Source organism: Peromyscus californicus, unplaced genomic scaffold (genome assembly GCF_007827085.1).
Source record: "Peromyscus californicus insignis strain IS unplaced genomic scaffold, ASM782708v3 Scaffold_5__1_contigs__length_169319896, whole genome shotgun sequence".
Classification (NCBI taxonomy): domain Eukaryota; kingdom Metazoa; phylum Chordata; class Mammalia; order Rodentia; family Cricetidae; genus Peromyscus; species Peromyscus californicus.
This window is the reverse complement of record NW_026294573.1, coordinates 105,287,705-105,313,508: the sequence shown is the minus strand read 5'-3', so window position 1 is coordinate 105,313,508 and position 25,804 is coordinate 105,287,705. Positions and strand designations below refer to the sequence as shown.

At 47.2% G+C, this 25,804-nt stretch overlaps 2 protein-coding genes across 4 annotated transcripts in view; one reads left to right on the top strand and one right to left on the bottom strand.

Moving 5' to 3' along the window:
• The window catches only part of Ubap1 (ubiquitin associated protein 1), a 59,051-nt gene extending 46,328 nt beyond the window's left edge, over positions 1–12,723 (top strand). For 2 of the 3 annotated variants that reach the window (XM_052715441.1, XM_052715440.1), the window contains 4 exons: positions 1,631–2,554; positions 9,926–10,108; positions 10,866–10,967; positions 11,663–12,723. In XM_052715441.1, the coding sequence (XP_052571401.1) occupies positions 1,631–2,554; positions 9,926–10,108; positions 10,866–10,967; positions 11,663–11,803 (1,350 nt within the window). In that variant the 3' untranslated portion in view covers positions 11,804–12,723. The remainder of the gene's footprint in view (positions 1–1,630; positions 2,555–9,925; positions 10,109–10,865; positions 10,968–11,662) is intronic. The other variant, XM_052715442.1, reaches the window with a different exon arrangement.
• Positions 12,724–12,827: 104 nt separating this feature from the next.
• Kif24 (kinesin family member 24) overlaps positions 12,828–25,804 on the bottom strand; it is a 64,181-nt gene continuing 51,204 nt past the window's right edge. The window contains exons 10-13 of the mRNA XM_052715434.1: positions 23,805–23,914; positions 16,183–18,369; positions 15,572–15,665; positions 12,828–14,881 (exon numbers count right to left, since the gene is read on the bottom strand). Coding sequence (XP_052571394.1) covers positions 14,741–14,881; positions 15,572–15,665; positions 16,183–18,369; positions 23,805–23,914 — 2,532 coding nt within the window. The 3' untranslated portion in view covers positions 12,828–14,740. The remainder of the gene's footprint in view (positions 14,882–15,571; positions 15,666–16,182; positions 18,370–23,804; positions 23,915–25,804) is intronic.

Below are 25,804 nucleotides of genomic sequence, written 5' to 3'. Positions count from 1 at the left end.
TTAGGTTTCTCTTGTCGCTCTTTGGCACAGCAGTGAGAAGAGCAGCTATCATACAATCAAGAGAAAGAAAAGACCGTTGAGTTCCTCCGGTCAGAAGCTCTATAGAGCCTCGGCCCCCGCTGCTTTCTCGGTTTTGTTCAGGGTAGACAGAAAACACAGTGCCTTCCCCACTCCTACCCCATCTCTCCAGAGCACAGCCGCGGGACCGGGCACCAAGTCTTGGTGGCTTTGTTTGGGCTGAAGGCTCTGCCGTGACCATCATTCTCCGTTAGTTTTTTTCTATTCTAGAGTGATATCTCAGCATTTAAGTGTGGCAATGAGAATTTTATAAGTTGGGCTACATTTTAACGTTGTATTAAGGAACTATGAAATTTGTTTATTTTAATAGGATTTCAAAGAGCTCAACTGTCCTTGAACTCCTGATCCTCCTGCTTCTACTTCCCAAATACTGGGATATTCTTTAAAATCTTAGAGATAGCCACCTTCCCAGGGCCTTCATAGCCTCTGCCACTGAGAGGTTACTCCAGACTCATATCTAGGTTTCTCTCTCCTGTCTCCTCCTCTCAATGTCTAGTAGTCCAGTCTGACCTCAAGTTGTGATCCTCCTGCCCCTGTCTTCCCTTCCCCATGTGTGGCTTCTGCTTCCTCCTCCTCTTCTGTTTTGGAAGCAGAGGAAGGAGACTTATTGAGTATAACTCAGAAAGAGGAACAGACAGCAGATAAAAGGGCCCAGTGACCCCACATTCATCTGGAAAGTACAGGCTGCTTCATGGTTTAATATGTCCTTCTGTGCAGAACCATACTAATCTCGTTCCAATTTTAGCATGTGTACTGCTGAACTGAGCACCAGGTCTCCATGCATTTTGACTGCAGTCTTTCATCACAGTCTGTGGATTAAGAACGTAGAATCTGGCCAGACTACCTGGCTTCAGATCCAGGCTCCAGTATTTCCTGGCTTTATGACTGTGTAGCATAAACTCCTGTAAAGTAGGGATAATAATAATTACTAAGGGGTTTTTAGCTAATTTAGAGAGTCAACCCATAAATGGTGCACATGGGCTGATGGGAGAGCTCTTACCATGTACAAGACCCTGGGTTCGGGCCCCCAGTTCTGCTAAAACAAACAAAACAAAACAGTGAATTCATTCAATGGTAGGTGCTGTCATTATTGAGCATTGGAATCTATGTAGAACATTGTGCTATATACTAGAGACCCAAAGGTGCTCTGTGGGGTCACTGCCCATAGAAGGAAGCGTTAGGTTTGCACATTAAGTACGTGTGCTTACAGGTGTGCACCAGTAGACGACTGATAGAGGTGTCATACGACTTTAGAAGAACAACTGGGCCATCCTTGAGTGGGTGGCTAACCCCTTCCTCCAGCCGTGTACAATTAAGAAGGGGATAAGCCAAATGGAAGAGGACACGGGATGGGACAAACTCAGTTGGTCTGGTGTGTAGGCTTAGTTTATAGAATAATCTGGGAGCACGGTTTGCACAGTGCAACTGTTGGTGTCCTCAGGAGGCTCAGCCATGTGCTGACAGCCGCCTGCTTCACTTAACACAGGACTGAGTTGGGGAGGGGAGAGCAGCCCCTGGGCTCACACCTCCTCTCTCTGCTGTATCTCTGCAGTATGACTTCTCCTTGGAAAAGAAAACCATTGAGTGGGCTGAAGATATTAAGCTAATCCAAGAAGCTCAGCGAGATGCGGAGCGGAAGGCTGAGGATGTGGAAGCTAAAGTGAATTCTAAGAGTGGCCCAGAGGGTGACAGCAAAATGAGCTTCTCCAAGACTCTCAGTGCAGCCACAATGCCGCCTCCGATTAACCCCATCCTCGCCAGCTTACAGCACAACAGCATCCTCACTCCAACTCGGGTCAGCAGTAGTGCCACAAAGCAGAAAGTCCTCAGCCCACCCCACACAAAGGCAGATTTCAATCCTGCTGACTTTGAGTGTGAGGAGGACCCGTTTGATAATCTGGAGTTAAAAACCATCGATGAGAAGGAAGAGCTGAGAAACATTCTGGTAGGAACCACTGGACCCATAATGGCTCAGTTGCTGGACAGTAACTCACCCAGAGGAAGCTCAGGGTCTATGTTACAGGACGAGGAGGTCTTGGCGTCCTTGGAGCAGGCAACCTTAGATTTCAAGCCTCTTCATAAACCCAATGGCTTTATAACCTTACCACAGTTGGGCAACTGTGAAAAGATGTCGCTGTCTTCCAAAGTGTCCCTCCCCCCTATCCCTACAGTAAGCAATATCAAGTCTCTGTCCTTCCCCAAACTTGACTCTGATGACGGCAGTCAGAAGACAGTCAAGCTTGCGAGCACTTTCCATAGCACATCCTGCCTCCGAAGTGGCACAGCCCGGAATTTCCTAAAGCCTGCCACCCAAAGCAGTGCCAGTGAGCTCAATGGGGACCATACTCTTGGGCTTTCAGCCTTGAACTTGAACAGTGGCACCGAGGTGCCAACCCTGACATCTTCCCAGATGCCTTCCCTCTCTGTCTTGTCTGTGTGTACAGAAGAATCATCACCTCCAAATCCATGTCCCACAGTAAGTTTACAGTCCTGATTTACAGTCCTAATTTACAGTCCCATTTAGCAAAGGTCTCCCACAAGGCTTAGTGTTTGGTGGGGCACTGTAGAGTAGCTTTGTTATCTGATAGGGAGAATTCGGGTTATTTTCCTGGGGGCTGGTCTTTTGAACAATTCTTACTTTTGAACTCAGCTTGGATATTTATTTATTTTTGGTGGTTCTTCAGTGCCAGGGATCAAACCCAGGGTGTTGCCGTGGTAGACAAGCACTCTGCCACTGTCCTACACCCCCACCTAAACCGTGGTTAATGGTCACCTCCCTACATCTTTAAGACCTTTTCCTTTGCAAATACAGGAGATAACACAGCCCTTGGGAATGTATTTCTCTGTCTAATCCTGGTTCTTTTTTATACTGATATATCTTAATAGGTTCTTGTTTTGGTTGTGTTGGTGGTTTTAGTTGAGACAGGGTCTTAGTGTGTAGCCTGGGTCTCCTACCTCCACCTGGTGGTGTGGGGTCACAGGTGTGCACCCCTGTGCCTGGCTGGCTGGTTGTTGTCTCTGACCCATCTCTCTTGCAGATGTTCCTTTCCTCTCCTAGCTTCCCCAGTCTCCTTGTTCCTGTTTTTGTTTTTTTAATCATAACATGACTCTTTAGGATTTACATTTCTTCAGACCAAATGGTCACTAGTAACTGGGAGAAATCTGTCTTTTAAAATCTGTGGATTATAATTGTGTGCAGGCTTGGAAGGAAGGGTCGAAGGATGTATTAGGATGGATTGATAAAAAGAGGACAACTTTTCTCATCCTGGAGAAAATCTAAATTGTTTGTTTTTTTGTTTTTCGAGACAGTGTTTCTCTGTGTACCCTTGGCTGTCCTAGAACTCATTTTGTGGACCAGGCTGGCCTTGAATTTACAGAGACCTTAAGTTCTGTCTCTGCCTTCTGAGTGGTGGGATTAAAGGCGTGCTGCACCACCTTTGGCAGAAAATCTGATTTTGCTACACAAAATCAGGGCAGTTTCTTTGTCAGGTAGTATCAGCTCAGCTGTTGATGTGTGTTTCTGCCCCAGAACAACATTTCTGTATCCTGGGCTGTATAAATGTTGGAAGTCCCAAAGTTGCTCGCTATCCTAGCTCATAGATGTTTTTAAATGACAGTGTGGAAGAAACTGTTTGGAGCCAGGAAGGAGCCTGGTTGCGTTGGTAGGAGACCACAGTAAGCACTGTTAGCCAGCCTTCCTAGTGCACCTTCCCAGCAGCAGCACTTCTGTAAATGATGGTGTGAGCACCTCCACTGTCGAAGAGCTCCCGGCTCATAAACGTGCAGGGCCTCGGCCCAGGGAGACTTGACAGACTGCTGAGCATCCTTGTTTCTCCTTGGAGTGGGCTGGATCCTAATTCTTCCTGGTCAGTTGCTGGTCTCTGGTCAGCACTGTATTCCTTTTCATGACATACTAGATGAATGCATTAGGTAAATGAAAAGCACCCTGGAATGAAGGGAGTTGCTCAGCCAGTACCCAGCCTCATTTAGATGAGCCCCTCAGAGACCAAAACCAGAAGACCAACAGCATACATAGCCTTTTCTCAACCAGAACACTGGTCATGTTTGCCCAGCCTGACTGTGGTGTCATCTCAGGGTCAGGAGAGGTCTGTCTTGGTGAACTCACTGCTTTCAGTTCATAGGTATGAACAGCTGGGGTTCTGCTGTTTCTTTAAAGAGGTTATGATCATTTCCCTTGGGAACAAAGCCTGGTTCCCATCTAGGCCTTTGTAGTGTGAAGTTTGGGAGCTCTCAATGAGAGAAGAATTTCTCTCCAGGATCATAGTGCACCCCCTCAAATGGGAACTTTAGGAGAACTGACATGGAGTCAGGCTCTTGCTATCTTAGATGGCCTCCCCCTCCCCCTTGGTTTTTTGAGACAGGGTTTATCTGTGTAGCTCTGGCTGTCCTGGAACTCTGACCTCAAAGTCACAGAGATCCACCTGCCTCTGCCTTCCGAGTGCTGGATCAGAGGTGTGTACCACCACCAGGCTAGGTGGTTGTTCATTCTCATTGTTCAGGTTTTGATTCCATGGTTTACTGTTCATATAAACAAAATAACATTAGAAGTTAAGGAACTCATGGGTCCTCTTGAGTCACGCAATGGGCCCTTATTCTTAGGCTGGTGTAGAACTGCCTCTGAGTCCTTCAGGAGCCTTGTTCTGCTTTTGAGTGAGGCTCATTATGCCCTGGGCCTTTGATCTGGTTTACACACTCACACTCAAGCGCCTTCACCTGAAGTTTCTTCAGGAGATCACTTTCCACTTCACCTTCTCTGACTTCTGAATTTATTAATTGCAGCAAATAAAAAAAGAATAGCACCAGTTGTCTTTACAGTTTTTTTTTGCTGTCCCCTGGTTTTTTGATCAGCCCTGGCTGCCTGGAACTTGAGGGCACTTCTCCTTATACCTCCTGAGTGCTGAGGTTATATATGTTTGTCTTGTAAATTGCTGCTGCTGCTGCTGCTGCTGGTGGTGGCGCACGCCTTTCATCCTGGCACTTGGGAGGCAGAGGCAGGTGGATCTCTGTAAGGTCTAGGCCAGCCTGATCTACAGAGTTTCAAGCTAGCCAGTGCTATATGCACATCCCTGCCTTAAAAAAAAAAAAAAAGGGAAGAAGACATGAAACAACAAACAAAGAGTGAATGGAGGAGATAACGAAAACTCATGGACTCAGGTGTGCCTCTTCCTTCTGATTAGTGGGACTATACACACACTCCACCATGCCTAGCAAAAGGCACTTCCCATACAAGCCCGACAGCTAAGCCAGAGTCACAGAAGCCAAGGAAAGGTGGAAAGAGACCAGGCTCCAGAGCCGTTCTCTGACCTCCACACAGAGGACTCTGCCTCCCAAGAGCTAGGGTTAAAAGTGTGCACCACTACTACTGGAACGTGCGTGCGTGCGTTCGTGCGTGCGTGCGTGCGTGCGTGTGTGTGTGTGTGTGTGTGTGTGTGTGCGCGCGCGCGCGCGCGCGCGCGCGTTCATGCGCGCACTCTCATGTTTACATGGAGGACAGAAGTTGGTGTCGGCTCTCTTCAGTCACTTTCTCCTGTCCAGGAAGGTTGCTGATAAGGCAGGCCCCTGGCCAGCCTCCCCAGCACTGGGTTACAGGTGTGCTAGGGATCTGCGCGCTCACCCTGGTCGGAAGCCCTTCCCCGTTGTACCACCTCCACCTGAGCCTCCTGAATGCTGGGATTGCAGATGTGCGCCACCAAGATGGGCTTTCTCCTCTGACTGTGTTTCCTTGTTTCTCCTAACCTGTTGTGGAAATTTTTGTAGTGTTTTGCTTTTGTTTTGGCAAGGTTTCTTGGTCCTGGGTTGGCCTCAGACTGGCTTTGTGGCTGAGTCTGGCCTTGAACTTCTGATCCTTGTTCTGTGCCTCAGTGCTGGGATCACAGATCTGCTAGGGTCCAGCCCAGGGTTCTCAGCATGCTAAGTGCTCTGTAGTTTAGTTACAGTCACAACCTTGTATAATTTCTTGTATTTTTAAACATTTTTGTAATTTTTTTTTGTTTTTTTGAGACAGTTTTCTCTGGGTACCTCTGGCTGTCCTGGAACTCACTCTGTAGACCAGGCTGGCCTCGAACTCACAGAGATCCACCTGCCTCTGCCTCCCGAGTGCTGGGATAAAGGCGTGCACCACCACTGCCCGGCTGTTTTTGTAAATTTTTATCACGTTTATTTTGTGTGTGTGGTTGTAGAGGTCAGAAGACAGCTTGTGGGAGCTGGTTCTATCCTACAATATGATTTCTGGGGGTCAAATTCAGGTAGTCAGGCTTGGTGGCCAGTGCCATCTCCAGACCCTTTTCCTTTCCTCCCCCCACCCCCTCTCTCTCTGTGTCTCAAGATTGCTGTATTTTTTTTTTTGTTTGTTTGTTTTGTTTTTTTTTGAGACAGGGTTTCTCTGTGTAGCTTTGCGCCTTTCCTGGAACTCACTTGGTAGCCCAGGCTGGCCTCGAACTCACAGAGATCCGCCTGACTCTGCCTCCCAAGTGCTGGGATTAAAGGCGTGCGCCACCGCCGCCCGGCTGCTGTGTTTTTTTATGATCGTTTGCCTGCATGTATATATGTGCACCATGTGTGTGCCTGAGGAAGTCAGAGTATGCTGGAGTCCTGGGAACCGGAGTTAAAGACAGTGTGAGCGGCCATGTGGGCACTGGGACACAAACCCAAATCCTCTTCAAGAGCACAGGTGCTGAGCTGTGGCCAGCCTCCGAAATCCCCCGGGTTCTGTCATTGCAGTAATTCTGAGGCTGGTGTCGGGCAACTCCACTTCCACCTGTAGAGGCTTTTGAGCTCTCCTTCAATCTCTGGAGAGTTTGAAATTTACTGTTGCCTGTCTTAAGTTAGTGGGTCGGGCAGCCCTTCTCGGTCTCCACAAGCTGAGGGGAGCCCAGTTTTTAGTCACTGAATATGAAAAATTAAAATCATGGGCTGGAGAGATGGCTCAGAGGTTAGGTGCACTGACTGCTCTCCCAGAAGTCCTGAGTTCAATTCCCAGCAACCACATGGTGGCTCACAACCATCTGTAATGAGATCTGGCGCCCTCTTCTGGCCTGCAGTCATTCATGCTGTATACATAATAAATAAACCTAAAAAAAAAAAAAAAAATTAAAATCACATTTTATGCTTGCCAGTAAGTACATTTTATCTTTTTATTGAAAGAATTCCTAATGAGAAAGGACTGCCTAAATGCTCTAATGGTCTTATATCTGAGTTAGTAGTATTGCACCACACATACACAGAATTGTACCCATAGTAATCATAATCATGCAGTAGAACCTTGATGAATGATTTGAAACACTGTTAGTAAATTTGACAAGGGATCCTTGCTGTGTAGTCCAGGCTGTCCCTGACTTCAGGATCCTCCTCCTTCCTAAGCCCCAGTAATAATGGATCCTTTTAAACATTATCCATATAGTGTATCCTTAGTTAGTATGGTGCCTGTTTGATTAATAAAACATTATGTGAAGGAGACATTCATGTATCTCTGTTCAGGAAGTATTCTCAGTCCTAATACTTAAAACAGAAAGGATGCTTCCCTCCGTCCTAGCTTTTAAGAGCCTATGCATTGAGCTGGAGAGCTGGCTCAGTGGTTAAGAGTTCTTTCTGCCCTTACAGAGGACCCAGGTTTGGTTCCCAGGACCTACATGATGGCTAATAACCATGTCTCATGACATCTTCTGGGCTTTGCAGTCACCAGGCCTGCACATGGTACACACATGGATGCAGGCAAGCATATATATACATAAAAATCGAAAAACCTTTTGGTCTGGGCATGGCATGGTGGTCTATGCCTTTAATTGGAACACAGTGGAAGCAGAGGCAGACAGATCTTGTGAGTTCGAGGCCAAATTGGTTTACACAGAGAATTCTAGGCCTACATAATGAGATCCCATCTTTAAAACAAAAACTGGGGCTGGAGAGATGGCTCAGTGGTGAAGAGCACTGGCTGCTCTTCCAGAGGTCCTAAGTTTAATTCCCAGCAACACAAGGTGGCCCACAGCCATCTATAATGGGATCTGATGCTCTCTTTTGGCATAAAGTTGATAGAGCACTTATATACATAAAATAAATAAATCTTTAGTAAAACAAAAACAACCAAAAGTACCTAATAGTCATATGACTTTATTATAATACCCTGTTGGCTATTTACATTGTTCCTAATGTTTATTACAAATGATGTTGAAGTGACTATTATATAAATACAAGCTTACATTTTTTATAGATTTATTTATTTATGTGTATGAGTGTTTTGCTTACATATGTTTGTATGTTATATGCATGCCTGGTATCCGCCGCCGAGTTCAGAAGGATCTGGAGTTATGGACAGTTGTGAGCCACCATGTGGGTGCTGGGAACCAAACTCAGATCTGCAAGAGCAACAGGTGCTCTTAACCACTGAGCCATCTCTCCAGCCCCTAGGTTAGCATTAGTATTCCCAAAGACGAGGTTCCCTAGAAGTATACTAGATCAAAGAATTTTATCAGGCTTTCCATGTAGCCACATTTACCTGAAGGGGACAGATAACATTTCCAACAGCACAGTGTATTAGAGGACTGCACATATTCCAAAAGGACTTTCTAAAAATGTTTTTGTTATTATTTTTGTTTTGTTTTGAGACAGGGTTTCTCTGTGTAGCTTTGGCTGTACCTGAACTCACTCTGTAGACCAGGCTGATGTCGAACCCAGACATCTGCCTGGCTATTAGGGGGCTTTGTAAAGGGAGAGGCACGTATGTTGGAATAGTCCTGGTTCCTTGCTGGGCTCATGTGAGAGCTGCCTTCACTTCTTCAGAAGCTGGTGCTCTGGAGTCCACACAGAACCAGTTCCTGAGAAGGCTCATATAATCTTGAGTTTGCAAAGGGGTTGGATTGGTTTATGTGGAGCTCCTACTTTTCCATGGCCCCTGTAACTTGCTGAAGCCCCTGGAAATGGGCTGCTTAGAGTATGCTTGAGGTAATATTTCAATGGAAGCTGCTAGTCTACAGGCCTGTGGTCTTCCTGGCTTTCCTCGGGAGAGTTTGAGAACATCTGGTTATAGCAGAATTTGCTTTAGGACAGAGGACTACTCATTACCTTTTCTGCCCAATAGAAAAAGAAAATAAGGAAAAATACGGTGTATTTTCTTTGCTTCTTGGGAGCTGAGCCACCATGAACAATCTTTGATCTTGTTCCCATGGTGAATGGGTCCTTTGGTCTGAGTGAGCTGAGCTGCCCTTGTGTCGTAGGCTTCACTATCAGAGATGTAACCAGTCAGATGAGAACTAGGGCGGTCCAGTGGCAGGCAGCAAGCTGCTTGTAGCCAGTGAAAGTACACTGTGGCCAGGAGTCCAGCCTAGTGTGGCAGATACTCCTATCTTGGCTCCAGGGGACAGCAGCGTTAGCAGGGAATGAAGCGGAGTATGTTGTGTGGGGCAAAGGTAAGTGCCCTCAAAATCCTGAGCTCCTGTGCTTACTGGGCATGGGAAGCCCAGACCAGTGATAAGGGAGTGAGACTAAGACAGTCAGTTCTAGAGAGGGAAAGTTTGAAGTGAATGACCCTTAAGGACTTTGAGATACAGGACTGATGGAATGCTAGAGAGAAATCTGCAAAGCCTGCTCCAACATTAATCCTGTAGGTAGGTTCAAACTCTGAACTGCTTTTTAAGTCACGGGGATGAGGGCATGGAGCATGTGCCATCTGCTTTCTCACATGCAGGGCTGTGGGGGAGGCTCCAGTGGCTGTGGGCACTTCCCAGCTTTCCTCTTGTCTGGTACTTGGTACTCTTCTTTTCGCCCCACAAAGCCTGGTCAGCAACCTGGGCCTCGGCTCATCTTGTTTTCGATCTTGTTTTTCTATTACCAGGTCACCCCTCTAAACTTCTCAGTGTCCCAAGTGCCCAACGTGCCCGGCTGTCCCCAGGCCTATTTGGAACTGCAGGCACTGTCTCCGAGTGAGCGGCAGTGTGTGGAGACGGTAGTCAACATGGGCTACTCATATGACTGTGTCCTGAGAGCCATGAAGAAGAAAGGAGAGAATATCGAGCAGGTGAGGTGTTGGGCTGCAAGGTGTGGGTGGCAGAGCATGGTGGCCTCCAGTCAGGCTTGTGATCTGCCTGTCCTGGAGTGCCTGCAGCTCCAGCCTTCTCCTTCTGGGGTTTGTGGGGACCTGGACTGTTATCAGGGAATCCACAAGTTCAGCAGTAGCGCTTTTAGGGGCTGCTTGGAGAAAGCCTGGGGGTGGGTACTGGAGCTGTTGTCATCACCACCCCTTTTTCCTCTCTCTCCAGAGAGGACAGAACTGAGCATATGGTTAGATGTCTCAATCTAGACTTTTTTTTTCTTTTGAGATAAAGTTGTGTAGCCTAGGCTGCTTGGAACTGAGCTAGCCGAGGCTGGCACTGGACTCATGGTCCTTGGTTTTCACCTTCCGAGTGCTAGCATATAGGTGGAGTCTACTACTCCTGGCTTACCTCCAGACACTTTGGTCATGACTGTACAGGAAGTTCTGAATAGTGTATTATTGGCTTCAACCTTGGGGCCTTTTCTGACATGCACCGTATATTTTTATTGAACTGTCATCTTGTCCTGAGTGTTGAGTTGATGTTCTGGGAGTTGAGTCAGCTGTGACAGCACCTCCTTTGGGAAGTAGCTGTTCATTTCTAGAAGGGTGTGCCAGTCTGTTTACCGAGTAATGACTGTCCAGCATCTGATGACGGGAAGGGACAGGGAGCTGACTTCACACAGATGGTCTAAAACTCTTAGCCCAGAGGCGTGGCGGCAGCTCACAGTGTTTCTTTTCTCAGATCCTCGACTATCTCTTTGCACATGGACAGCTTTGTGAGAAGGGCTTTGACCCTCTCTTAGTGGAAGAGGCTCTGGAAATGCACCAGTGTTCAGAAGAAAAGGTAGGAACCTTTAGCATTCACGGGAGTTGTCTGGCTGGTGTTCTCCCTGGGCCCTCCACCCTTTCCTTCCCAGTGACTGCAGGCAGAAACTGGCAAACACAGAGTCCCCTGTGCCCAGACAAGACGAGGTCCACCTTAGTATAGCTGAAGCATGGAGTCGAATCCCAGGGATAGGAAGGGGAAATTGAGTTGGGCTGTAAGCCAGGCTTTGAGTGGCTTGGGCCTTGGTTAGAATTTTTGCCTTCCCTTCTACGTAGAGAGCAACCTTTAGGGGTTCAGTACTTTGCCTTGGTGGGAATATTCATGTGGGCAGGAGGACTCTTTCAGAGGTCAGCAAGTGAGTTCACAGCCTACCTCTGCTTGTTAGGGAACTATAGAAAGACCCATGGGATTCTAGTTGAAGGATACAGACCCTCCACCTGCAGTACACCTCTACATTCAGCTGGTCTGTGTGTCTGGATCCCCCCCCCCCCCTTTTTTTTTGAGACAGGGTTTCTCTATGTAGCTTTGCGCCTTTCCTGGAACTTGCTTTGGAGACCAGGCTGGCCTCAAACTCACAGAGATCTGCTTGCCTCTGCCTCCTGAGTGCTGGGATTAAAGGCGTGCGCCACCACCATCCGGCTTTTTTCTTTCTTTCTTTTTCTTTCTTTTTTTTTTTTGAGTTTTTTTATAATGTGTTCTCCTTTATCCCATAGATGATGGAGTTTCTTCAGTTGATGAGCAAATTTAAAGAAATGGGCTTTGAATTGAAAGACATTAAGGAAGTTTTGCTATTACACAACAATGACCAGGACAATGCTTTGGAAGACCTCATGGCCAGGGCTGGAGCCAGCTGAGACCAGGCCCTGCCACAGCCCTGCCACAGCACCACCATCCCCCAGGAGAACCTGCACAGCTCACTTGTGGGGAAGAAGGGACATGCTTCCAGATTTTCTTTGGGGGTTAGGTCAGGTGTGGAGATGACATTTGCTAGTCTCTATGAGCCCAGGCCCGAGCTGGGGGGAAAAGTAGGAAGACTTGGGTGTACAAATGCCCTGCTGGCTCCTTCAATATTAAACATATCTGTATTTTGAGAAGTGTCCTTCCCACATTGGCCTTTCAGAAAGAATACTTGGATCTTTCTGGGGTCTCTTATTTCTTCAGCCAAAATCTGGCCTGGCTCCCAAGAGGCGTGGGAAGAAGAGGAGGGGCAGACTGCTGCTGTTTGGGGGTTAGATGCTTTCCTCTCTGCCACACCACAGGCAGACTGAACTCTAACCCAAGTTGAATACAAGAAAGGTTCTTCCAGGGGCCCACCTCCCCCCCAGCAGTCCTTAGTGTCACACTGGTTCTGGAATGTCTCTGCGGTACAAAAGATGCACTTTTCCTCATGGGCAGTCTTCTGCTAAGCGGTTCCCACGTGTCCCTGTCCAGACTGTTTCTTTTGGCTTAGACCATGACCCTCTACTGCCCAGGGCATTGGAGCCCCTGTGCTAGGAAGCTGTTGTCAGGTTGAGTGATGGCTGGCCCCTTCTCAGCACACTGAGCTGGAGAGAAAACAGGCCACGACTGGTCACTCAGCACTAACCCCCAGTTCCTGACCAGCCTCCTCCAGCCCTGCTTTAGGACAACACAAGTAACATCTAGGCATAGAAACCACTCTGGTTTGTTTCTATTATGTTCGACACCATTAAAGATATAACACAGTCTTGAATCTAAAATAATTTGCTAACTATTTTGACTCTTCAGAGAACTACTAATAAAAACCTAAAAGGTATGTTGTGCTGCTTAAACTTCTTTATTTCAAAAAAACGGCTTGACTCAGGACGGCAGAATTCATTTCAGTGCACTCTTCCCACACTGGAGGCCTGTGGGACATGGAAGCTGGCCCTACTGCCTTCTCTCGATTTTTGGTTTACAAATACAGACCCAGACAAGATCTCTTGAAAACTGACCTAGTGCAGTCTCTGGACCAAGGGCATATGCCTTCTTGCCAAGTGGAGGAGGGGCAGACTAGGCTTCAAGGTATTCTTTTAAAAATGAAAAGTCCCTTTGCCTGTGAATGCTACCATTTCTACAGCCACAGCAAGGCTAGAGTGCTTCCCCAGCTCTCAGTGGCACCGTGTAGCTGACAGAATTAATCCCTAAAGTCTCTAGTTCTGGAGTAGAATCCCACATCCTTTTGGGGCTATTGGCTGGGAATGGTCTCTGGTTTCTAGTGGCCATGTGAGGAGGCTCTGTACAGCCATAAGCTAGGAACAGGCTGCCCTCTGGTGGCTAGTTGAAGCACTGCCTGGCCTGTTCTAGAGCCTTTCAAGACCTTTTGAATTAGCCCTTGGCCTTTTAAATAGAGCCAGATCTCACTGTAGCCCAGGTTGGTTTCAAGGTCCTCATTTCTACCTCAGCCGCAACGCCATACCTAGCTTATCTTGGCCTTCTAGACATAACTCCTAAAACCTTAGAAAGTCCTTAAATTCATGTGGTAGTGGCTTCTGGGCCCAGGCTGTGACACATGAATCTCAGGTTAACTCAGGGAGACCTCCAAAACTAGTGGATTCTGGGAGTCTCTGTTTTCCCTGCAAAGGTGACACAGGAGATGGGAGATGGCTCAGTCAATGAAGTGTGGTGGTACTGAGTGCTGGGGTTGGATCTCTAGCACCCATGCAGAAAGCCTGGAGCAGCTGGGTACAGTGGCGGACACCTTCAATCCCAGCACGTGAGGAGCAGAGGCACGGCAGGAGGATCTCTGTGAACGGCTCTATACAGAGAGCTCCAAGACAGGAGGACCCATGGAACTTTTTGGCTAATTAGTCTAGCTAAATCAGCAGTGAAACAGCAGAGGATTGTGGGTACCTGGTAGCATCTGGCCTACACACGGTAATATAGCAAGAATTCATTTTAAGAGTACAGTGTGTTTGTTCCTGTAGCAGAAGGTAGTGTTGACTACACACAAAGAGCCAAGACACCAATAGCAAAGGGTGTGGCTGGCCCAGGTGTCCTGGAAGATTCAAGCCCAGGCAATGGAGTTGCCTGAGATCCTCCAGCCTGTCTAATCACTCAGAGGTACTGGGAGTGAGGAGTCATAGACAGGAGCTAGGTGCTTCCACAAAAACTAGGAGGGCTTATAGGTACTGTCTTAGGCCTGCTGTTCTAGGGAAAAGCAAATGAGAAAAATGTGCTGCCATCAGCCCTCTATCTCAGAGCTGGGTTCCAGGGAAGGGAACTATAAGCATAAAGCCTAACCCCCAACCCTGTTGCTCTTAAGGCATCAAGAGTTGTTCAGTTTATATTTTCCAAAACTAAAGCTCCATGCTCTGGTGGGGAGGAAGGAGCTCACCCAACTGCCTGGCTGGTACCAATGCTGTAGTCTGAAGACAGAAAGGCGCAGAAGTCAGTAATAAGGCTGTTGACTCAGCATGTGGTCCCTAACCTCTGACCTCTGATCTCCAAGTTACCACTGAACACCCTGATTTCATCCTCAAACTTAGGAACATCTACAGTTATTAGACCAGATATGTTCCTACAGACACAGGTCAACAAAGCAAATATTCTGAGCCCCAAATAGAAGGGGACATGAAGGTCTTCAGCCTGGGCCTTTCTTACAGGAGTCCCTATGGTTGGAAGTGAGGTAATTTGAGGTCTGTCCCTGAGAGTTGTGGCCATCCAAGACCATGTACGGCTAGAGTGAGTGAGAGGCAGGCAGGACAGGGAGTGGTGGTTTACAGGAAGGCCCTGGCAGAGCCTCTTCCAGCTCCAGAGAGCACAGCAGTGTCCACCCAGGGTGAGCCCTTCCTCTAGGACACCACAGTTCTCTTGGGGGCTGCAGCCGGCCTGTGGCAGGTGAGGTACAGCTGCAGCTGGCTTCTTAGGCTCTGGATGCACTTGGACTTCAAAGTCATGATTTCATCCAGCTGGGTCACAAAATCTTCAAAATCCTAAGGAACAAGAGACAAGTGGAGGTTTTTCTCTTGATGACCCTTATCTTTTCTAGTCTGTTTTTTTGTGTCAAGTTTTTTTTTAAAAGTGTATGAATGTTTTGTCTACATACCATGGTGACATACTTGGTGATACCCATGGAATTCAGAAGAGGACGTCAGATCTCCTGGGACTGGAGTTCTGGATGGTTGTGAGTTACCCTGTGGGTGCTAGGAACCAAACCTGGGTCCTCTACAAGGGCTATGAGCACTGTTAACTGCTGAGCTTGCTCTCCAGTCCCCTAGTCCATCTTCTTGAAAGAACCTTAGACGTTTCCATGGCTTGGGATGGGGTCTCATTCTTGAGACACTTCATAAGTGGAGGCTATATTCTGCCAAGGGGTGCTTACAGACAAAGCTTTGGGTCTGCAGGTTGTAAGCAGCAAGATGGTCACTGCTACAGTAATCGCAGGGAGGAGCCCCCCAACAAACCTTTCGGAAGGCAGAATGACTAAGGACAGAGGCTGGAAAGCACTTAGTTTGGTGGTGAGCAGTGTAGCACCGTTTCCACCTCTACCCAGACCCTGAGGGCCACAAGGCCTCCTGAGTCAGTACACAAGAGCAGAACTGTGTCATGAACACCACAGCAGACATGCCCATCACACCAACCACAGGCTAGTTGTCAATAGCTCATGTGGCTATTCTACTTACATTAGATTCCATCTGGGCCATTAAGGTCTCCTCCTTCAAGTCCAGCTCAGCCATTTCATCCAGCTGTTCCTGGTGTGCATGGAGGACCACCTGCCTAGGAACATGTAGAAGAAACTGACCCTTCTGGTTTCCCATACTCCAGGGATAGCCTTTGGAAACTGAACCTCATTTTTACACTAGGAGCTACCTCTGCCCAGTGTGGTAAGGCCAGCAGGCCACGCCTTGCTTTCTCCTCTGTTCTGCTTTCAGAACTAGTCAAGGGGTTGGGGAAGTACCCACAAGATGCAGGAAGAGACACACTTCTCTGGCTGTCCCTGCTTCCTCAGCTGCTGCTTAGAGGCTGCATGTTTCCCACAGCTTCCTTGAGAGAGGCTATAAAGCTGTAACAGCTGGTGCATTTGGTACAAGGTCTGCTCTTATTTCTACTTATGGAGGGTCCAGGACCAAAGCAGGTCAGGGCTAAAAGCTGAGTATCTACCTCTGGTCTGACTGGAATGACTAGTTAGAGAACACAATGGGAGCACCAAGTTTGCCCACTAAAGAGGCAAGCAAACTGGAAAGGGCATGGGGTGTTGAAGGGGCTTAAATCTTAAGAACAAAGTTCTACTTACTGTGCCTGCTCCAGTGTAAGTGGACAGAGTGTCCCTGAGGCCTTGGGAGAACAGCTGCGGACCACAGGAGGGTCTGATGCTAAGCACCTTGAGATTGGCCTGCGCTTGAGCCACAAGATGTCCTTGTAAGAGGGCTTGCTGGAGTCTGTGGAGGAAACAAGCTCCTGCCAGCTAAACCCTGCAGCAGGTTTTCTCTCCTGGGTCCAAGGACCGCCTGCTACATCATTACTTCCTGTAGATGAGGTGAACAAAGGTGCAGAAAAGGGTACCCCAGCCTGTATGACGGAGAAGGGCTTTCTTGGGAACGACAAGGAGCCCCTCAGTTCAGTCTCTTCAGCCTTGTCATCGTATGGCTCACCATGGTCCTGGGGCAGGAGTGCAGGCCTTCTGCTCTGGCAGGCCTCCCTATTGGGCAGTCTGTCAGGTGAATGCTGATGGATGGGGGATGGGGACAGAGCTGGAAGATCACCACTTGGCCGATCGTCAGGGGGAGAAGAGGACAGCCACAGGTGCGCGGTTGCTGAAGATACTGGCAAGGCGGCCTCTTGATTGTAAGGTGATCCTGTGTGTCCCACTGCGGGCCCTCCTACAATCTCAGCCATGAGACCATGCCCAGCTCTATCCTGGACAATCTGCTCCAAGGAAGGAGAGTCCTCCTGACTGGGGGTCTCCAGGAGGGACATAGTGAGAGGAGCCATGAGTCCAGAAGCATTTGCAGAGCACATATGTAACTGCTCTCCTGAGTCCTCTTCGAAAGGAGCACTGTTGTTCACTGTTCCTGGCGCCCGAGTCACTCTGTCTTCACTGACTTCTCTCAATGGTGTGGAGACTCTGTCTCTTTGGTCTGGGGATCCAGAAACTGCAATGTGGGACAGTGGGAAAGACAGCCCATCTTCTGGGGATGGCAAGCTACCCTCAGCCTGCCCAGGAACCTCATTTCTGAAGGCCTCCAGTCTGATGTCAAAGGCTCGAGCTCCACCCATTTCTTGGTGATGCACAAAATCTACCTGTGAGGAGGAAGGCTTCTGTGCCACATTGTCCTTGGGAGAAGGCCCTGAGGAGGCAGAGTCTTCCTCCTTGCTCCAGTCCGAGCACACTTTACTTGGGCTGTGGCTCTGCTTGAGTGCTCCTCTGCTGTGGCGCATGATGGGGTCCCTGGAACATGCCCAGCGGTCAGTTGGGCCCCTCTCCTCACCATCTGTCTCAGAGCTGAACCGCAAACACTGCTGCCTTTCTGCCAGCTGCCCCTCAGGGCTGTGCTCGCTGCTCTGGTGAAGGAAGAATGACCTCCCACTCTTCTCTACGGGGGCCCTCTGCACGTGTGAGAAAGAATCCTCACTGAAATCGCTGTCATCCAGGTCCTCCTGGGCTCCATCATGGCTCTCAGGATTAGAGTGGAGGGGAGAAACAGTCTCACTTGGGAGCTGACCTTCTGAGGGCCTGTGCTGACATAAAAGCCTTTCTAGTGGTTGGTAGTTCAGCTTCTGCTTGAGGAGTGGTGGCTGCTGGAACTGCTGGTGGTAAAATCGCAAATGCTCCTCCCTTTCCTTCTGCTGGGGAAGGGAGTCTGTCCAAGCTTCAGGGGCAAGCCTGGCAGGTGTGCCCACCTCGCTGTCCCGACTGGCTTCTAAGTGGTGGCTGGTGCCAGGGAGCTGAGCTCGTGACAGTAGCTGCTTCTGCACTGGCTGCACGGGCTGCACCTTCTTGCCTCTGGCAGGCAGCCTGACGCGGAGTAGGCCTTCTCTTGGGCCCGAGGCCCTGCTCTCCCACCCAATGGCAGTCTTGCTGCCAATCTGACTTCTCTCGGGGCGCAATGGTGCTGACTCTTCTGCTCCCTTTTTGATCAAATGGCCTGACCTCATGGGTCCTTTCCAAGGGCTGGCCTTCATGCCCCACTCTGGGCCAGGACTCCCTTGGGAGCTACCCCCTTTGCTGGGGGTTTTAGGTCCAGAGGCAAAGGGGATATTGGGAGTGTGGCTGGCCAAAGGGTGGGCTTTAACTCTTGTGGGGCCTGGGGCCACAGCAAGTGACTGCTGAAGCCCCAGTTTAACTTTTTTTGGGGAGCACTTGTCCCCTGGCAGGGCAACAGGGGAGCTCTGAATTCGTTTTGGAGAGGAGTTTGCAGATGTCCGATTTCGACTAGTGGCTGAAGCACAACACTTAAGGCCTTTCTTTAGTTCCTTCACCCTGCAGATAATCATTTAACGTTACTGTAGATTCTTCTATGTCTGTGATTCCTTTCCTACAGCTTTCAGGGAATGAAAACAACACACAAGGGAAGTATGGCAAGGACTGTGAGTTCATTCTTGCTCTGGGAGAGTGTTATGGAATAATACTTTAACTAGGAAAAGTGTAACATTTGTTTATGCTATGGAATATTTAACTATGTGAAGGTGTGTGGCATTTGTTTGTGCTGCATTTGTTAACTATGTAAAGATGTGCTGCATTTGTTTCACCTGGCCTGCCTAAGACACCTGATTGGTTTAATAAAAAGCTCAATGGCCAATAGCTAGGCAGGATAGGGATAGGCAGGGTTGATAGGAAAGGTTGACAGGAAGAGAGAATAAGTAGGAGGAGAAATCTAGGCTCAAGAGAGGAGGAGAAGAGGATGAGGGAGTAAAAGAGGGTCATGCTTAGGGCCAGAAGCCAGGCAGCTGCTAGTCAGCCAGCCAGCCATGGAGACAGCAGGAAAGTAAGATATAAAGAGCCGGGCATGGTGGCGCAGGCATTTAATCCCACCCTTGGGAGGGAGGGGCAGGCAGATCTCTGTGAGTTCGAGGTCAGACTGGTCTACAGAGTGAGTTACAAGACAGCCAGGGTTGTTACATAGAGAAACCCTATCTTGAAAAATAAAAACAAAAACAAGATATACAGAAAAAGGAAGGAAGGAAGGAAGGAAGGAAGGAAGGAAGGAAGGAAGGAAGGAAGGAAGGAAGGAAGGAAGAAAGAAAGAAAGAAAGAAAGAAAGAAAGAAAGAAAGAAAGAAAGAAAGAAAGAAAGAAAGAAAGAAAGGTGAAAGAAAGGTAAAAGGCCCTGAGGCAAAATGTATGCTGAAGAGAAACAGATTAAGTTATAAGAGCTAGGCCGGGCGGTGGTGGCGCACGCCTTTAATCCCAGCACTCGGGAGGCAGAGCCAGGCGGATCTCTGTGAGTTCGAGGCCAGCCTGGACTACCAAGTGAGTTCCAGGAAAGGCGCAAAGCTACACAGAGAAACCCTGTCTCGAAAAACCAAAAAAAAAAAAAAAAAGTTATAAGAGCTAGCAAGAAACGAGTCTAAGCTAAGGCTGAGCTGCTGCTTTTTTTTTTTTTTTTTTTTGGTTTTTTGAGACAAGGTTTCTCTGTGTAGCTTTGGAGCCCTTCCTGGAACTCACTCTGTAGACCAGGCTGGCCTCGAACCCACAGAGATTCTCTTGCCTCTGCCTCCCGATTGCTGGGATTAAAGGCGTGCACCACCACCACCACCAGGCTAAGGCTGAGCCTTCTTAACTAATAAGTCCCCGGGTCATGATTTGGGAGCTGGATGATGGCCCAAGAGAAGAAGCCTGCTGCATTTGGCATTCCAGCATTTCCACACAGGGCCTGACACAGCTGGAAAAAAAGGCAGCATGTTAAGTAGAAACAGCGTGCCGGGTAGGGATACAGAAACAAGCATCCCAGAGCTGGGGCGACTGAATGCAGTTTCTGGTTTAAAAACATGGCTCTCAGGCAGGCCCACGGGGCTTAGAGCTCATCGCTCATGGACCCCAGGAGGGGGTAGGGCCAGCTGCCAGAGCCATTCAAGGTTGATAGAAATCAGGTTTGATTGGAAAGACTCCCTGAAAATCCTGGTTACAGACATAAAGAAATAAACCTAGAAAAACTATGAGACAGGTGACATATATTTTACCTGCTCAAACATAAAACAAAAATCTTCATCCGGCTAGTGTACAACACACAGTCCATACTTGTATTAATGCAGATATGTATGCTACCTTTGAAAGTTTATGTGTTTTCAGAACAAGGGGGCCAGACACCAATGAAAACAGATGGCCCAGGTGATCCAGCCTCTCAGACTCTTCTAGCCAAGACTGCAGATAAGTCTTGCATTTTCCCATTGCAGACACTGGACAACAAATGTTATGGCTAGTTTTCCCAGGACTTGACCATTATCTCAATTTTCTCAGGTTCCCTAAAGATGCCATTGCCCACAGACAACAGGAAGCAGTCTAGAGAACACGATGCCCACATTCCCAAGAGGTGGGGTAGGTGGTTTTTGGTCATCTGGTGGGTTATGGAAGCTTGTCATCATTAGAGGAAATATAGGATAAAAGGACAACTATTAACCTTAAATATTTTACATTGGTATGGATTTTAGTATATTGATACAAATTTAAAGTTCTTTTTGTTATACTGTATGTATGTTTCTACTCTTGTTTGGGGTATTGTACCTATGCAGCTCATTTAAAATGCAATGTATAATGAAGAAATGCAGGTGAGTAGTTAGTCATTTATAATAATCAAAATGGTAGTCATGTTAGGTATGTTTTCAAGGATAAACAAATATAGTTTAGATAGATAGTCTTCAAATACTTCAGAGACCTACAGAATATGGTATTTAAGATGTTAATAACCTGAGTCTTTCCATGACAGTGAGACACGTCTGTCCCTAGCAGCACAAATTTACTTCAAAAAGAATGATGGGCATCAAAGAAACTCCATAGAGAGTTTGCTTTCATTGTGGCAAATTTAGTCACTGTGCAAAGAAACTGCCCTTGCCATGACTGTTGACAGAATGCTGTCCAAATTGGACAAGCAGGACACAAAAGAAGACAACTGCTGAATTTTGTCAAGACAAGGTAGGGCAGTCCTTCAAAATTCCTGCTTCACAGAAAAGTGTGCCGGGTATTCTGGGCCTGTAGGCTGAAAATGGATGCTCCAACATTGCAGAGGAACTTGGATGACTGTCCTGGCAGCTAGATGTCGGTCATTTCTATAGTTTTGAAAGTGGCTTGAATTGCACTTCCTGTTTACTCAGGTAATAGTATATCCTTGAGGGGTCTTTGATGGAGTTGAAGACTAGGTACTTATAGTTTTCTTTAGTTATGATAGAAGGTAAATTAGGTACAAAACTTTAGACTCACCAAAATAGGATAAATAATGGAGTATTTTCATGACTTTGCCAAATACAAATGGACTGGATATTGTAAATGTAATTCTGACTTGATAACTGTTCTTATTGTATGTAGTGTTACTATGTTAAAAAGTTAAAACCCTTTTTATTTAAACAAGGGGGAAATGTTGTGGAATATTATTTTAATTAGGCAAAGATGTATTATATTTGTTTATACTGCGGAATATTATTTTAACTATATGAAGGTGTGTGACATTTGTTTATGCTACCTTTGTTAATGATGTAAAGATGTGTTGCATTTGTTTCATCTTGCCTGCCTACGGTACCTGATTGGTTTAATAAAAAGCTGAACAGCCAATAGTCAGGCAGGAGAGGGATGGGCGGGGCTGGCAGGCAGAGAAAATAAATAGGAGGAAAAATCTAGGTTCAAAAGAGAAGAAGGAGGGCTGGAGAGATGGTTCAGGGGTTAAGAGCACTGTCTGATCTTCCAGAGATCCTGAGTTCAATTCCCAGCAACCACATAGTAACTCACAACCAATCTATAAGATCTATGAGATCTGATGCTTAAAAAAAAAATGGATAGAGAGAAGCAGAAGAAAATGAGGGAGAAAGAGAGGGACATGCCCAGGGACAGAAGCCAGGCAGCTGCCAGCCAGCCAGCCAGCTATGGAGACAGCAGGAAAGTAAGATATATATATAGAAAGAAAGGGAAAAAAGGTAAAGAGCCCCGAGGTAAAATGTAGATGAAGAGAAACAGGTTAAGTTTTAAGAGCTAGGAAGAAACGAGCCTAAGCTAAGGCTGAGCATTTATAACTAATAAGTCTCCCTGTCATAATTTGGGAGCTGGTTGGTAGCCCCAAGAAAAAGCCTGGTACAGGAGGGAAAAAAAGGAAAAGGCACATTCTCCTTTAATGTGGATCCCACTGTAGTTGAACTAAAAGAGCAGTGTCTTTGGAGAATACAAGCATGCATACAATAGGACATGATTGGAAGTTTGCAAATCACCCCAGCCCTACGTGAGCGACAAGCTAGGAATCGAAATCATGCTATATTCATGAAGGGCCTGAGAGGTCCTGAATATAGGCCAGCTCAGGAATTCATGTCTATTCTTCACCTGCAGTCCCACAGACTCCTTTGTCCTGCAAACTGCACCCTGCTCGGCTTCTCTGGGAAGGTGAATTCCCCTAAATCTGCTGGGCAGTTCAGAAAGCAAAACCTCTAAAAAGCAGCAGATTGTGCTAGTCCCACTAAGGGAAAGAGGACATGTATTCCCAGCATCCCCTAACTTAGCACTACTGACATTCTAACTGGGTAAAATTCTTTATTATAGAGGCTCTGTGCATTGGAGATGTTCAGTAACATCTGTGGTTTTTATCCACTAGATGCCAGCAGCACCTTTCCCCAGCCATGACAATCAAAAATGTTCTTATTTCTAGGGGCTAGAGAGATGGCTCAGAGATTAAGAGCACTTTCTGCTTTTGCAGAGGATCTGCCAGGTTTGGTTCCCAAAACCCACATGGTGGCCCACAACCCTCTGTAACTCCAGTTTCAGGTGATCTGATGCCTTCTGACTTCTGCTGGCACCAGGCATACATGGGGCGCACATAATACATGCATACAGGCAAAACACTCATATACATAAAATAATCTAAAACATTTTTATAACATGTTCTTACTTCTGTAAGAGACTAACTGTAAGTAGAAATGGGAGGGAGGGATGCTGGCAGATACCAAAGTCCCTTCAGAGAGAAGCCTGGCCAAGTAGTTAATGGTTACTAGCTTTAAGACCAGCAGGATGGTTCAGTGGGCAAAGGAACTTGCTGCCAAGTCTGATGATCTGAATTTGACCCCCGAGACCAGTAGAGGGTACTGACTACCAGAAGTACGCCACCCCAACACCTCCTGCAATTTTTCTTAAAGAGGTGCTACCTCTGCCACCAACTTTTAATAAGTCCTTGGGAAGTTCTTCCCCTTCTTTGGGCCTTTATCTTTTTTGACATGTCCAGATTGGTCCTTTCTGGACCTACATGCCCCTACAAACAGCGCTGAGGTCAGCAGAAAGAAAAGCTCCTGAGTCTACCCCACTAGTTAATATTCCATTTCCTAGTGGACATTGAGAAGCTACTGACGGCACCAACCCCTGAACAGGGATATGTGGCATCTTTCTCTTTTCACACACACAAAAGTAGGGTTCATTGGTCATATTTTCCAAAATGCTAATAGAGTATCTCCAGGAAGTGGGCTGTGGAGTTCAGTGCCAGATCACTGTATGTCTGGAAGGCATGTACACAAACACATGTGACCTACACATACAATCTGACTTTGTTTTTTCTTTTTTGGTTTTTCAAGACAGGGTTTCACTGTGTAGCCCTGGCTGTCCCTCGAACTCACTTGGTAGTCCAGGCTGGCCTCAAGCTCACAGAGATCCGCCTGCCCCTGCCTCCTAAGTGCAGGGATTAAAGGCGTGCACCACCACCACCCAGCACAACCTGACATCCTATAGCCAACTTACCGGTCAGCATAGCGCAAGGTATTCAGTGTGTGCTCTGTGGCTATGTGGCTGGGTGAGATGTTGGCGATCATGCAAGTTTTGGCATTGCCAATGAAAGAGTCCTTCAGGACCTGTCAAACCAAGAGACAGGCCAATGAACAAAGGGCATATTGATTACCTATGTGTGAAGATGCTGGCCATCACTTGCTCTATTCACAAAAGACATTTTACAAAAGAAGAAATACATTAGACTGGAGAGATGGCTCAGTAGTTAGAGCACTGGCTGCTCCTACAGAGGCTTTGGATTCAGTTCTCAGCATCCACATGGTGGTTCATAACCATCTATAACTTCAGTTCCAGGGGATCTTCTGGTCTCAGTAGGCACACATGTGGTGCACAGACATACACGGAGGCAAGACATACACATGAATAAAAATAAATCTTAAAAAAAAAGAAGGAATAAGAAATACAAATAACTGGCTCAGTGATGGTCTTTAATCCCAGCACTCGGGAAGCAGAGGCAGGAGGATCTCTGTGAGTTTGAGGCCGGCCTGGTCTACAGAGAGAGTTCTAGGACAGGCACCAAAACTACACAGAGCAACCCTGTCTCAAAAAAAACAAAAAACAAAAAACCAACCAACCAAACAAACAAAACAAAAAAAGACAAATAACCAACAAACTTACCAGTAATCAGAGAAACACCAATAAACCACTAGAAAAATTAATGTATGTCTGAAAGGCATACGCCATTTCTGGTGCTGAGGAGATGGCTCAGCGGGTCGGAGCGAGCACGAGGACAGGAGTTCAGATCCCCTCATGTAAGAAGCCAGCACTGCTGAGACATGGGTACGGGAGGGCTGATGGAGCTTATGGCTACCAGCCTAGCTCCACTATAATGAAAGATCCTATCTCTTGGGAAAAGGTAGAAAGAACATGACAGAGCAGGACACCTGAGGTCTTCTGGCCTCTGAGTGTACATGGGTGAAGACTGCACAACTAACTCATGCTCATATATAACCCTGCGCACAAAGGAATATAAGGAAAAATGGTTTTACAAAGAAAATCCAGCATTTTTGTACATAAGAAAGTCTGATAAAACTTTGCCCAGGTTAAAAGTCCCGAAGTGGGAACTTCCCTCACTACTGTGATGGTTGTTTTACTGTGTTACTACTAGTGTTGTTACTACTGAGGTAGTTAACCTTAGTTGTCAACTTGATTAGATTTTAAGGCACCCTTTATCTTCTACTATTTTCTTTTCCTAAGTGGAGATAAGGTCTCAATATGTAGCCCTGGCTTGCCTGAAACTCACTACTAGGCTGGCCTGGAATTCACAGAAATCTGTCTGTCTCTGCCTCCTGAGTGCTTGGGACTAAAGGTGTGTGCCACCATGCCTGGCTCTATTTTATATTATATGACTTGTTGAGATTATCTTTTTTTAAAAGGAGAAGCACGTTTTCTGGGGATGAAAACTTATTTAGAAACAGGAAGTTCAGTGTCAGAATCAGGAATGGTGTCCTGGGTCTCTGGTTAAATCGTGTTTGAGCAGAAACACTCAGGGGTTGAGAAGACGGCTCAGTGGTTAGGAGTGGTTTGGACCCTTCCAAGGGATCCAAGTTCAGTTCCCAGGACCCATATTAGGTGGTTTATAACCATCTGGAATTGCAGTTCCAGGGAGTCAGACATCTTCTAGACTCTGCAGGCACCTGAACTCACTCCACTACATCCCCACATGTACACACACACATACACATAGTTGAAAAGAGAGAAGTTACATTCAGTGCAGAGAGCACTAACTCTGGCTCCTGTGGATTCTTTTTTTTTTTTTTTTTGGTTTTTTGAGACAGGGTTTCTCTGTGTAGTTTTGCGCCTTTCCTAGAACTCGCTTTTTAGACCAGGCTGGCCTCGAACTCACAGAGATCCGCCTGGCTCTGCCTCCCGAGTGCTGGGATTAAAGGCATGCGCCACCACCGCCCGGCTCCTGTGGATTCTTATCCAAGATCTTCCTCTCGGCCTCCCAAGAC